Genomic DNA, 14,814 nt, shown 5'->3' with positions numbered 1-14,814 from the left:
GTATGCTTCTGAATATGGTTTTTGTTCTGAGGTTAATTTAACTTCAGTGCCTAGACACACGTGGTGGATAGATTCTGGTGCAACAACTCACATCAGTGTTTCTATGTAGGGTTGCCTGGATTGCCGAAAACCAAATGATGCTGAAAGATTCATCTATGTTGGTGACGACAACAAAGTTGAAGTTGAGGCAATAGGAAAATTTAGATTATTGTTAAAGACTGGAATATATTTGGATCTTTATGAAACATTTTGTTGTGCCGTATTTTAGACGGAATTTGATTTCCATTTCTGCATTGGACAAATTTGGTTATTCTTGTTCTTTTGGAAATGGAATATTCAGTTTGTTTCTCGATTCAAAATTGGTTGGTCCTGGTTCTTTATCAGGATATGATAATCTTTATTTTTTGGATGTTATTGTTTCATTTAATGAATCCCTGCAAACAAGTAGAGGCACTAAAAGAAAATTAACCAGTGAGAATTCAGCTGCGTTATGGCACAAAAGATTGGGTCATATCTCTGAAAAGAGAATAAGGAGACTTGTGTTAGACGAAATTCTCGAACCTTTAGATGAAACAGATTTTAATAATTGTGTTAATTGTATAAAGGGAAAACAAACCAACAAAAGGAGATTTGAAGCCAATAGGTGTTCAGGCGTCGTAGAACTTATACATACTTATACATACTGATATTTTCGGAATGACAACAATTTTGAGCTCTTAAGGTTATTTTCACAAACATAATTATAAAGTTGCACATATAGCCCAAGTGGGAGATTGTTGGATCAATTTATTTATATGGGCTTATATGTGAATAATTATGTGTTGTGGGTTGTCTATAAAGTTAAGCCCAAAATAAAGTGATCAATTAATGTTTCGGGTTATTGGGCTTTAATATATCTAATGGGCTGTGGGCCTTTAATGTGTAGAGACATAAGTGTAATTTCTGTTTTTATGATGGGCTAAAACAGAAATATCAGAAGATATTGATAAACATTATCTATAAATATGGGTCATGGTCCCAAGATCTCGTGTTGTCACTTTCACTATTCTCTCCCCCATTAAGAAAATAGTTCTGAAGAGAAACTAAAGGATTCTCTCAAAGAAAGAGCGCGTAGATCTGGAAGATCAAGACACGTTCTAAACAATTCAGGATTACGACTTCAGGTACGCTTCCGCTTAAGTTTTTCCGTCAAATTCACGTGATGTATTCTGCGGTTTATGGGTTTTCCCCAACAATACACACATGCATGCAATCGGGCTTAGGGGAAAAGGGGATTTTGGTCGGGTCAGGGCTATGCTTGGTCAGGAGGGTTCCTAGATGGGTTGGATCGGGTTTGGCTCGAGGTGGCTCGAGTATTTTGGGAGATGACTCTATGTGTTCGATTAGGTGTCAAAAACGAAAATTAAAGAACTAAAATTGGAACCATAGGTCCATGGATGTGGTTTAAGGCTCACAAAGGTAGAATAAATAATAAAAATGTTATGTTTAAAATTTGGAATTGGAATATCGAGTTTTGGATTTAACCCAGATTTAATCGTCGCACGAAACGTTAATTAATGAATTAATTGTAAAGCCTAGTTTTAAACTTTATAAAATTATGGAAAATTATATTTAAGATCAAATAATTGTTAAAAGTCTAAGTTTTTTATTTGAGAATTTTATATTAAGGTTTGGTTTAATTCGGAATTAAAATGGCTTAAATAATTATTTGGGACGGTCTAGAGTCAACGGAATTAAGAAAAAAAGTAAAAAACGTGAAATTTTACGCCAAGGATAAAACGGGGTAATTTTACACCCGAAAATTAGTAAAAGTCATGGAAGTGTCCTGAATGTTGTTTTACATGCTAATATGATTATTTCAAATGTTTATGAATTTTTATGATGTTGATGTTAAATGTTTCTGATTTAATATGTCAAAATGTTTATTTTAAATGTTTATGATGTTAAAATGTTATTTTAAATGTTTATGAATTTTTAATATGTTAAAATGTTTATTTTAGACGATTATGGATTTTTATGATAAAACGATAATGTTAAAAGATATGTTGCATGATTGTTTATAAAAGAAAAATGATATTAAAATGCATGATTTTATAAAGTGATGAAAATGTGAAACATTGGAGGAGTTGAAGTAATTGTGACTATTGATGATATGAGGATATGAATGGGGATGTCGTGAGGAAAAAGGTCCCAGAGAGAGCCCATTTACGGGAGAAGGCCCCAGAGGGAGCCCGTCTATGGGAGAAGGCCCCAGAGAGAGCCCGACGATCGTATTTTCATATGATGAGGATAGGCCAGGGCTCAGTTGACGGGTGAGAGTGTCGTTGATGTCTCTGCCGCCCAGTACTGTGGTTACATGTAGATGGATCCATCAAATTTATGAGAAAAAGTAAAGTCACAATTAACAATCTGAATTCATAAAAAGGAAATATATATATGCTCATGATGAAAGGATATATCATATGAAATGATAAAAAGGAAAATGTTAAGGTTTAAGTTAAGCATGTTCATGTGAATATTTTTATGATGATGTGAATATGTTTATGATGATTTGAAAATGTTTATGAAAATATTTAGGAAAATGTTTACGAAAATGATTATGAAAATATTTATGTTTAAAGTTTAAAGTTTATATATCATGAATACGTTTACGAAAATTTTCGTGTTTAAAGTTTATGCATATTCAGGAAAACGATATTTTAAGTACAAGTATTTTCACTGTTGTATGTGATTTGTATATGTAGTACTTGTTATCAAGAATATGATGTGTTGAGTCATTAGACTCACTAGGTGTGGTTGATGTAGGTGATTATGAATAATGTTAATGGAGGTCTTGATGGTTGATCTGACTGGACTGAAGGTGCACATAACCCGATGACTGACACTAGTTTTCCGCACTAGTTTATGATTTATGATTTTAAGATTATGTTAAAGATATTTTGATAGGATCGATTAATTGGTAAAGAGTGTTTAGAAGGAGGGTTGAATAAACACTCTTGATTTTTCAATCTTTTAGAATGATGAGTCAGTTTAGTGACAACTGAAACTCGAAATGTTGTCAGTTGATATCAATCAGTTAACAATAATGTGCGGAAATAAACTGCCTGATAGATAGAATAAAGTTGAAATAAGAACACACAAGATTTTATGGATGTTCGAAGATTTCAAACACTCCTACGTCACCCCTTCTATCACAAGGATATGATATCTACTAAAAGACTTTGATCAATACAGACCACTTCAGTTTGACTTAACAATGCCAAAACTGAAACCCTTAGTTGACAAAATATTTCACAGTACTCAACTGGACTTAGCACAACTGATCTCTTTTAAGATGAAATTTACAACAAGATGATTTGTTCTAGTAAGCTCGAAAAATAGTCTGGAATGCTACGAATAAATCTGATAAGTATGAGCTTCTAATTCTTTTGAATGAGAATTTCAACAGAGTAACAGCACGATTGATAGAGTAGTGAATCGTTGATTGTTCATGGGGTAGTTTTCAATTGGCCTTCACTACTATTTATAGGATTCTCTTCAACGGTAATAATCAATGTAATTTGAATCTTTATACCCGTTGTTTGTCATGCCAATATCTTTCTGACATTCGTACACTGCAGCTTTGCGGCGTTCCCATTGTTTGTTACAATCTGTTTTGTACTGTTGTCAGTTGAATGTCTTTTTCGTTAACTGATGATGTGTTCAGCTGAAGGATCAGTTAATAAGCAATAGCTGATAGGCTCACAACCAAATGTAGCAAATGATCAGTCAGTTTTCTGCGTAAGTTCAGTTCAGCTGGTTCAGTTGCCTTTGTTAATCTGCGCATTAATCCTCAGTTATGGGCAACTGTCAGTTTGATTATTTATTCAGTTATTTTCAAACTTCTTGATCAGTTAATCCAATCGATTTAAGCATTTGGTTTGTCAAACAACTGAAATTTAGTTTCCAACATATTTTTACGACTTTTTATTTATGTTATGAGAGGTTTTTGAGATGTTATAATATGAGCTATATTTTTCAAATAATGTTTTTAGGGTTGATAAAACGTTTGACGATTTTATGATTCAAACTATTTTCTTTTGATTTTCAAATGTTAATTGATTGTCTTATTTTAAAAATAGTGTCAAGGTATTTTAAAGTGTATATATGTATATTTCGAATTATGGAGATTAAGGAGAGAAAAAAATTTCTAGCACGTTTTAAGAAAATGAGTAGTGGACGTTTCATATTTCTTCCCATAAGTATTAGTACCTAGATCATCAACATATATGTCAACTTCTATAAAATTGTTAGAAACACAAATGATCTAATAATATTAAGAAAAAGGAGAGAAATATTTCTGATATAACATAGACTAACTCTTCGTTGACACATATAGTAGATAGAATCGGTTGAAATGTATGTATATAAGTTCTCTTAAACATTATATAGGTCTGTGATGGAACTAAATATTATTGTGATAGATAAAGCAGAAAACGGGTCAAACCGTTATAATTTTTCCAAATAGGCCACACCCTTTAAGTTGAGAAATTCACGGCGATCGAATTAATCCCAAAATGTTGAGGCACGTAGCTAATAGGATTATCGGCCAAAGCCTGCGATCTCCGGCGACGGTCGCGGTTCGCATGTACCACGAGAGAGTGGTGGATCACTACAACAACCCGAGGAACGTCGGATCGTTCGATAAGAGCGATCCGAATATCGGGACGGGGCTTGTGGGAGCCCCTGCTTGTGGCGACGTCATGAAATTGCAGATTAGGGTCGATGAGGAGAGCGGGAAAATTGTCGATGCTTGTTTTAAGACCTTTGGGTGCGGCTCTGCAATCGCATCTTCTTCCGTTGGTACGTTAGTGGATGAAATCGATTATTTTGTGATTCATGCTGCCGTCATTAAATAAAAATAGAATCTTGTCTTTATGAGCTAGGTTTTCGTGTTTTGATTTTCCTGGCAATGTATACATATAACAGATCATGTTTGTGTAAAAAGGCATATCTGAATGCTTCATCTCACTTCGTGTGATATAGAGTTGCGAGTTATAGCTAGCTAGCACTACAATTACTGTCTCTGTGTGTTATGTTCATCCTGGTGTTTCCACTAATTGACTTTGGCTTTGGTAGTGGTTTTAGTAAACAATTTGTAATTTTTCTTTCAGCAACCGAATGGGTGAAAGGTAAACAGATGGAGGAAGTCCTGTCAATCAAGAATACGTGAGTCCGACTCTTTTCCTTGTTCTACTGACTGCATCTCTATGTGTTGTATTTTTCTGTTTATCCCATGAACTCGTGTATTGAGTGGACTGATATGTTGTGCTTGATTACTTTCTACTTTGTAACGTTTGCTTTGCCAAACATGTGCTGTTTTTGCAATACATCGTCCTAAAGGTGGAAGTCTCTCTCCTCCTCTGATATATTTTGATTAAAAATTCGCCACTTCCCTCCTAGCTCCTCCATTTTTCACTATATAGTTTTACTATTTTTTTCTTATTAGATGTTTTGCTCTATTTGTAGAATTACTTCATGGTCTAGTGAGGCTTTTGTTGTATTTCTTCATGACTTATGTATTGACCGCATTCCTTGGGGTGATCATGATGAAACATAAGTAGAAGAGCCATGTTCCTCTGTTTATTGCCGAGTTTAATGTAATGCATAAATGAAGTTGGGTAAGAATATTGGCAAATGAAAATTTTGAAGTAAGTAGCAGTCAAGTGTTTTTTTCTCTTTTTTGTTACTTTTATGCCCATTGCTTTGTTTTTCTTTTTGTTCAAATTTTCTCGGTCTGAAGTCCTCAAATCCAATTTTCATGATTGTAGATTTTTTGTCTGGTAGATCCATTATAAAAAGGATACTATTTCATTGGACTTTGTATACTACTCGTGAAACGTCTGCTGATTAAAATACTACCAGGAATTGTTTTTTTTTAAAGCTAATTTTCGAAAATGAAAATTTACAAGCATGCATGCAATAACTGCTGAAACAATTTAAAATAAGAGGAATTCCATACTGAAAAATTTTTGCAGTTAAAAATATTTCCAAAACTCCTGTGGCACCATCAACATATAAAAGGACAAAGTATGAAAATATCCCGACACTCGTATCTCATAAACATGATGTGCGGAAGAAATAAGATCACCGGGTTAGCGTGCGCACATCTAGCCCCGCCTACTTAGTCTTCTGCACCTCCAGTCTCATCAACAATATGTTCACCTGCTGCATTAACACATAGTGAATCTACAGACTCAATGCACCTGTAACGTTATAGCAAGTACATACCCATAACAAGCAATAGTGAAAAGTACTGTAATCAAAATACAATTCATGATCGTAAAAACCGTATGCATAATCATAACCTGTCGAAGCATAAATATTTTCATAACATATCACTTCATATCAACATATACGTGTTCGTTTTCTTAATTTGAATTCCGTTCGTTAGTTTTGACTTTCGTATTATCATGTCCGTCGATGGATTCATCTACGTGTAACCGTGATACCAGGCTGCGGGGACATCTGCGACAACATTACCCGTCCACTGAGCCCTGGCCTTACATGTCATCGTGTCATCGTATTAGTCACAAGCAACTCTCATCCTTCAAAAACATGACATCATATTCATCACTTGATAAAATCATGCATATACGTAAATTTTTCCGTAAAACCAAACATGCAACATATTTACATATTTACGTAAAAAGTCATATACGTGACACATAGATATTTAAAAACATAATAAATTTGTACTCAAGGTACTGTCAGGACTAAAAACTCGACTCGCGTGCAAAATGACCATTTTGCCTTTGGAAACCCAAAATGACCATTTCCTTGGACCTCTTCGACCCAAAGCTTACCAAACTCCTTAAAACATCTCAAAACATATTTAAAAATATTTCTTAGACGTGACTCAAGCCCGTTTCAAAACTTACACAATTCGTTTTGAAACTTGGAACGGGTTCTCGGTTTTAACCCGAATCAACCCGAAACTTAACCAAATTTTCCCAAACTTTACCGCACCTTGACACACCCTACTAGCCCCTTAACAACTTAAGTCAGCCCACCTAAGACCCTTGGATATGGCCGAACACTTGCTCGACCAATTTTGCTCAAGAAAGACCGAACCCCTAACTCACCTTAGGCTTCCAATTCTCGACCCTAGCCCGGCCCGACGAGGACCGGACCCGAGCTGACCCTTCCTAGCCCACCTCTGGACCCTCATGGACCTACCTAACTCACGGCCACAACCCCATGCATGCCGTAGGACTCAAAGACTCGCTAGCCACCAAAATAACCTCACCCGAGACCAACTCGCACACAACTCGATCGACCGGCCCTAACACCAAACCAGCAGCGTTGAGCCACCCCTAGACCATGACTCAGACCTACCAGGGTCTGGTCCATGGCTAGGAACAGCCCTTGCATGGCCGGCGCCCTCTATTCCCACGACGCAACCTCACCCGAGACCATCTACCAAGGCATAGCGCACGGCCCTCACCCAAGCGTGACTCCTACGTGACACCAGCCCCTTGACATCTCAATCCTTGACGTTTCGAGCCCTGAAACATGAGCATAGCAGCCCCTTGCAAGTGTGCGTAAAATTCATGTCAAATGCATATAGAATCAAGGCTGAACGAAGTATAATAAACCGCATACATAAATCAAACAAAAAAACGTATACTGATGTGAACGATGCAAGGAAACGAGTTATAGGCGTGCCTTTGCGAGAATACACTCGAAAACTTCGCGTAGGATGAGCACCGTAGAGGCGGGGGAGGAAACCTTTTGCAAAAACCTGGAAGAATTCTTGAAAAGGTTACTGAAAGGTTTCAAAAATCCTGCTTCTGCTAGGGGAGGGGGCGGCCAAACTTGGGGAAGAGGGTTAGGGTTTGAGTTAATTCAAAATACACTAATGGGCCCTATAAAATAATTAAAGGAGTTGAAAAAAGGTTTTAGGCCCATTAAGAAATAAAATAAACTCGTCAAGCCCAATAACACTTCCGGAAAATATTTCGTTTAGGTGTGGTTTTTAAAATAATGTTTGAACCCTCCGAACCCTCAAAAAGTTCTCTGAATTGATAAAATTTGCGTACCGGCTAGGTAAAAATACTCCACAAGGCTCATGTTCAAAAATCATACTTAAAAACATGTCATATTAAATAATTATTCAATAAGAATATTTTTCCTGATTATCCCCGGTCTCCATTATTCGTTCGAGCGCGAAATATAACTTAAAACCCTAATGCATTAAACTTATAAATAATCATGAAATAAACCCTACCCATGCAATAATCATGCATGATATGCATAAAAATCAATAAACACATTTTTAAAAACAAAACCCTAGATTGCATGCAGTCGGGTTACGTATTTCGAATTTCCTAGACCTTACAACTCGTGGTGGAATGTAGTTAATCCTGTAATGAAGTTTTCTCTGGATTGCCCACTGGTGGAAGCTCTAAACTTGTTCCTTTTAGGGCTTGAGTGATAGTTTGACTGTTAGACAACAGAAATATCTTTTTGCTTATTTTATGATCTGCATAGAGTATAAAGAAATAGAAAACGAGCAAGGAGTGTAAGATCTTTTTAATTTTGTCCAAATGGTTGAGATACAATATTTTCTGGTGGTAGGATTGCTTGGTTTTAGCTTGTGGAGCTCTTTAGATCCTCGACAGTCAAGAAATCTTATTCTTCTTTCTGAATACAGTTATGGGTGTATTTCAACTAGCAAAGCATCTGTTTCAGTAGTTGTTGGATATGTAGATAATATTAGGCTTCTGACTGGTTGGATTTAAAAATGTTAGAAATTTTCTGGAGTGAGCGATAATTGGCAGCCAAACAAATTTTGTCATGTTTACATATTTTGGTTATATTCCTATTGTTTTGCTATTGGCCTCGTGAGTTCATAATAAAAAATACTTATTTGTTAATGGCAAGCATATCTTTGTTGACTTGGATTACATGATGGTGGTGCGTGATTTTGGCTACAGACCATTTATTTTACCCCACAATTTCATACATCCTTGCTTTTCTCTTATGTATGGTGAATGTGTTTTTACTTGATGATCCTTGAAATACAGGGAAATTGCAAAACATCTTTCTCTTCCACCTGTGAAACTCCACTGCAGCATGCTTGCTGAAGATGCAATAAAGGCTGCTGTGAAAGACTACGAGGCCAAGCGTGCTAAGTCAAACGGGGTTCAGGTGGCTGCACCTGTGGAGAACGCTGCTGATGCTTGAGGAAGTTTATGCATTGCTACTATTTACACGTTACTCAAAAGCTCATGTATTGTATTTGAGCACAAGCACATAATCTGAGTAGGTTTTTGAAATTTCTTTACCTGTCGATGGAACTCTTTATTTTGAAAATATGTTGCATCACGTTTTTATATTTTTGCATTGTCGTATGAGCAGGGTATGTGTAAATTGTAATACACTCTTTGTGTATGGGAGAATGAAAAGCCTTATTTCTCAAGGGAAAAAGGCTCGTGTTTTCGAGCAAATGCTATAAAATCTATATATCAATTGCCTTGCGTCTTCCGGTAGATTGGTGTAATATTTATTAACATATCTATTGTGTGTGATGTTAACTAGATGTATGGGAGCATCAAATGTAATTAGTAGGGGACAACACAATGAGATAATGCAAGAAAATGGCCCACACGGAATTTGGTACGTGAAAGAAATGTTCGTTCTTTGCAGATTTTCTTTGTTACTCGTGTTGTCTGCTAATAATGATATAAAGTTGTTTTTTATATTTATTAAGATCTTTTTTTTTTCGTCCTTTAGGTGTGTTAATTATTGCACGCCTTTTTATTTTTAAATTATTTTAAATCGATTTATTGAATCTAATTATTTATTAGCAGAAACGATTGATTTGTGTAGTTTTATGTAAACTGTAATGCAGTATTGATTAATACGGTTTTAATATTTTTTTTATAATTAGAAAGAAAATATATAAACCTAGAAACTTGTAACTTTATTGAGATAAATCATCCATTACAAGTTGAACTAACCAAGAAAGAAACTTGTCATTCATCCAGACAAACGATGGATAGGAATAAGAAACAAAACGAGCTAAATGATGGGCTACCACGTTAGCCGACCTGTAAACATGAGTACACTCCGAAATTGCAAGATTTCTGAAGTGTTCTCCAATAACAGTAGCACAAATACCTACATAGCCAAGATCATCCTCTGTGGCTGCGACTGCTTACACTGCCAGTAAGGAATCTGTTTCTACCAAAACATTATTGAAATTCTTCTCGTGAAGTAGTTTTACCCCTTCAAGGACTGCTAGAAGTTCTCCATGGACCACCGAAATTGGCTGAGAGATTCGATTCCCAAAAGCCAACAAGAGACGGCCTTGATGATCTCTTAGAACCCCCCTGTACCAATCTGCTTCTATATTGACATATGCATCAGTGTTCAGTTTCAACAATCCAAAACCCCGGGGAGACCACCTATGTACTTTAGGTTGTCGGTGCACAACATTAGAATGATTGAGTTGCGAGTTCACATGTTGGAAGTCACGTAACGGCACCCCGCACCAATCAACATTCTCTGCCATCCTTTGACCTCTAGTCCCATTAATATAACTCTGTCGTTCCTTCCAAACAGCTCAAGTATGAATCGCAAATGTTTCGAACTCCAACTTTAGTAGTTTGTCCTTCATCAGTGTGACTTGCTTTGGCTACCTTAAGCCAATAAGAGAATTAAGATGTTTTCCACAGATGTTTGGTCACTGAGCAAAAGAATAAGGAATGGCAGGTTGAGTCAGTAAAGGCATCACATAGTGAGCAACTACCAGTAACTGGGACATGGTGTCGCCAGAGATTATGATTCGTGGGAATACAATCATGCGAGACCTGCCACCAAAAAATACGGATCTTAGGAGGAAGTGAAAGGCTCCAGATGAAAGCCCACCAATCTTCGTTGGGGAAAGCCGATTGATGAGCTGGAGTATCGAACATTCCCCTTTGTAACCTGTAACCATCACGAACCGAGTACTTGCCTTTTAGTAAGGGTTGCTTCTTTGGAATCTTCTTGTTTCAAATTAATAAATGCAAATCTTGTTTTCCCATCTTACTCTAATTTTAATTAGACTTGGATAAATGATGATAATGGGTTTTACTATCAGATAATATATATATATATATATATATATATATATATATATATATATATATATATATATTTATATATTATTCTCGATCCATGTAATGTTGATGGTATTCAATGGGTAGCATGCTTAAGATGGTTTGATTCATGTGGCGTTGATGTTATTAAAATGATAGCATCGACTTAAATTGATATGAATCTGACCGGACATGTCGTTCAAAGGACTCGAAGGAGGTTCAAGGAAGCACGGCATGGACTAATGAGCAATCGAGAAGAGCATGTAAGAAAGGGTCCAAGCCTTGAAGGGTTCGTGAGATCATTGTGCAAGTTCTAAATGAAATGGAAGACAGAAGCCTCCGCGCTCGAGTTGTCAAATCATACCCACCGAGTGCCACACTTACTGTTCAAGATGAAGGATTTCCAGAATGCTCCACACCCGAGCGGTAAAATCTTACCGCCCGAGCGGTAAAATCTTACCGCCTGAGCGCCAAAAGTCCAGAAGACCCCGCGCTCGGCGGTCAAATCCTACCGCCCGAGCATCGCCCAGCTGCGAGAAAATCTTTAGTTTCCTAGTTTAGAGTTTTAATTATTTTGGTAATTAGATTTGATATCTTTGAGTATGTAAAAAAATATACACGAAATTTTGCACATTTTTCAGATTATTATTGATAGAATTCAAAAGTTTTAGAGTTTTTCTCTCAAACATTCAAAGCCTTTCTTTGATTTTCAAATCAAACTTATCAATGTTTTACTTTGTGGCGTTTGTCGATCATGTCTTACGCGGATTGTTAAAGACGAGTTCTTTGAAGGTTTATTCGAGTTTCGATTGTTTACTTGTGGTTATTTGTTGATAAGCTTTTCATAGTTTAGAGGTGAAAATCACGCACACACTTGACTCAAAAGATCGGCACATGACAACGATCTTTGTTCGTTATTGATTTGAGGGCGCGATTCAAATTTAATCGTGTTTGCCTTCTTACGTTCGAGGATTCATATCATTTGGTATCAGAGCTCTGGCTCATTGAATTCAAATGAGTTTATCACTATATTATCTCGTTCTATTATCAGATCTGTTTATTCTTTCGTTCTTTTTCATATCTATTTTTGTTCTATCGTTCTTCGTCAGTTTCTCGAATTTTGGTGACTTTTTTTTTTGAGATTTTCGAGTTGCACTAAAAAAAAAATTAGTACAAAAATTCCGAAGAATTCACCATTATTTTGTTTTGTATTTTTTTCTATTCTCTATTTTGAGTCATATTCAAGTGTCTCTCACACAAAAAAAAAATTCAAATTTCTTGTCTACGCAGTCCAAGTGAGTCGATCATAATTGTTCACTAGTTGAACTTGTTTGTTTGATATACAAAAATACAAAGCTTAAGCACCTTGGTGGAATTCTCAAATTTGAGTGGAAATACTTGAGTGTGAGTGAATTTTCTTTGGAGTTACCAGTGAGTATTTTTAGTGAGGAAAAAAAAAAGAGAGGAGTGCAATTTTTTTTGGAGTGATCGTGAGAATTTGGGTGAGGAATATTATATTTTATTTCTACTAACGTTTCTTGCAGGTACAATGTCCGAAAGAAAAATTGAGAAATAGGTAAGAGATAGTTCTCACGAAGGCTTGTCTAAGGTTCATATGGAGGTGTTGTTTGGACATTTCTCTAGGATGATGAGGACCTAGTTGGAGCCATTACATGAGAGGTTGAGTAAGCTTGAAGTTAACACTAGTGGTAATAAATCTAAGCCTAAAGATATGGGTAGAGGAGAAGACGAGGAGGAATATGATTTGGGGGAGGGGGGGATGAGGAGAGCCAAAATGAAAATTGAGGTAGGAACGGACGAGGCAGAGGGTTTGATAGAGGAAAAAGAGAAGCCGTACAGTGTAGGTACTGTAACGTCCGAAAATTTGAAGGTCCACGTGAACCACGTGCATGCAAGTTATTAAATTTCTTTGTTATTTTATTAGATTGTTTTAAGGCATTAAATGCATGTTTATTTCATTAATTTGTGTCTTAATTAATGATTTATTTAAAGTTTTATGCATTAAGATTTTAAGTTGCATTTTACACTCGAACAAGGAACGGAGACTGGAAAATTATCAAGAAAATTATTTTAATTACGTGTTTAATTTTTATTAATCAATATAGAGTATTTTTAAGTGTATTTTATAAAAGATGGGCTTTATTGGGTATTTTTATCCGCATGATTTTATTTTTATCCGGTACACAAATTTTACCGAATCGAGGGACTTTTTGAAGTTTCGGTCAATAATTTTAAAAACGTACCTAAACGAAATATTTTTCGGGAGTATGTTTGGGCTTGATGGACCTAATTTTAAGCTTAATGCTCTCAAAACTTTTTTTAATTTTTTAAATAATTATTGGCCCATTAGAGTATATTATACTATTTAATTAACCCCTAAACATCCACTGAACCTAAACCTAATCTCCATCAGCCGAAAATGCCTTCTTCCACCACTCATTCCATTTGGTTTTCAGCAGCAAGGCTTTAGAAGCTTTCGGCCATAGCTTGTTCTTTCAAAGAAAATTCCCCCGACGCTTGTTTCTACGACGTTCTTGCGTATATTATATCAAGGCACGCTTGCATCTTGTTTTCTCTTCATTCACGCCAAAATATGCTGAAATATATGTATTTGCATGTCCCTCCTTCGATCTTGCTTGTGTTTTCATTTTTGTGAAAAGTTTGACATGAAATTTGTTTATTGTTGCATGATACTCACGTTTTGTTGTATGGTTGCAAAGGGGGATTCCAATTCTTGATTATTTAGGGGCGAACATGCTGGGCTTAAGGTGACATGATGATTACAGTCTATAGTGTGCTCGATTCTTGGTGCATAGGCCGAAGGGTTCCACTTGTTTGCTTGAGTTGTGGGTCAAAAAAAACCATCACCCTCTTTTATTTAAATTTCTGCAACTTATAATCGAATTCCAGGGCAGCTGGGAGCCAAAGTTACCACTTGTGGAGTTCACGTACAACAACAATTATCAGGCATCGATCGGTATGGATCCATATGAGGTATTATATGGGAAGAAGTGCATGTCCCCAGTGTATTGGGACGAGGTAGGAGAGAGGGCAGAGCTAGGACCAGATATTGTCTGCCAGACTGCAGAGTTAGTGGTCAAGATCCGAGACAGAATCAATACCGTACTGAGCTAGCAGAAGAGTTACGTCGATCAGCGGCACATAGATCTTGAGTTTGCCGTAGGGGATCATGTGTTCATGAAGGTCGCACCGATGAAGGGTGTAATGATATTTGGGAAGACGGGCAAGCTCAGTCCTAGATACATAGGACCGTTTGAGATCTTAGATAGAGTCAGGACACTCGCTTACAGCGTTCCATTACCGCCGAAAATGGCGGGAGTTCATAATGTGTTCCATGTTTCCATGATGCGGAGATACATGTCGAATCATTCGCATGTTCTAAACTATGAGCCACTTCAGCTGACACTGAACATGTCTTACGAGGAGAGACCCACTCAGATATTGGATAGGCAGGAAAGGAGGCTCCGGAACAAGGTGATCCACATGGTCAAGTCAAGTGGCTGAATCATTCTGAAGAGGAGGCTACTTGGGAGACAGAGACCGAGATGAGGAGTCGATACCCAGAGTTATTCAGTACGTTTTTGTAACGAACCGTACTTTTACCATTCAAAATTTGCGGAAAAATTAAAATTTTTCTTTAATATAA

At 36.5% G+C, this 14,814-nt stretch overlaps 1 protein-coding gene across 1 annotated transcript; it reads left to right on the top strand.

Annotated features, from left to right (window-relative positions):
* The first annotated feature begins 4,487 nt into the window (after positions 1-4,487).
* Positions 4,488-9,513, top strand: LOC140803175 (iron-sulfur cluster assembly protein 1-like). Its single transcript, XM_073158890.1, has 3 exons — positions 4,488-4,842; positions 5,154-5,208; positions 9,069-9,513. The coding sequence occupies exons 1-3, from the start codon at positions 4,557-4,559 to the stop codon at positions 9,226-9,228; spliced, it is 501 nt and encodes a 166-aa protein (XP_073014991.1). The 5' UTR covers positions 4,488-4,556; the 3' UTR covers positions 9,229-9,513.
* The last annotated feature ends 5,301 nt before the right edge of the window (positions 9,514-14,814 follow it).

Source organism: Primulina eburnea, chromosome 10, assembly GCF_022965805.1.
Source record: "Primulina eburnea isolate SZY01 chromosome 10, ASM2296580v1, whole genome shotgun sequence".
NCBI classification, from domain to species: domain Eukaryota; kingdom Viridiplantae; phylum Streptophyta; class Magnoliopsida; order Lamiales; family Gesneriaceae; genus Primulina; species Primulina eburnea.
The sequence above is the reverse complement of the archived record's forward strand: the minus strand, read 5'-3'. Positions and strand labels throughout refer to the sequence as shown.

Excerpts from the sequence above, each read along its gene's own strand:
- LOC140803175 (XM_073158890.1), top strand. The coding sequence starts at position 4,557 with ATGTTGAGGCACGTAGCTAATAGGATTATCGGCCAAAGCCTGCGATCT. Across the intron at positions 4,843-5,153 it reads AATCGCATCTTCTTCCGTTG|CAACCGAATGGGTGAAAGGT; the intron begins GTACGTTAGTGG and ends TTTTTCTTTCAG. Across the intron at positions 5,209-9,068 it reads GTCCTGTCAATCAAGAATAC|GGAAATTGCAAAACATCTTT; the intron begins GTGAGTCCGACT and ends CTTGAAATACAG.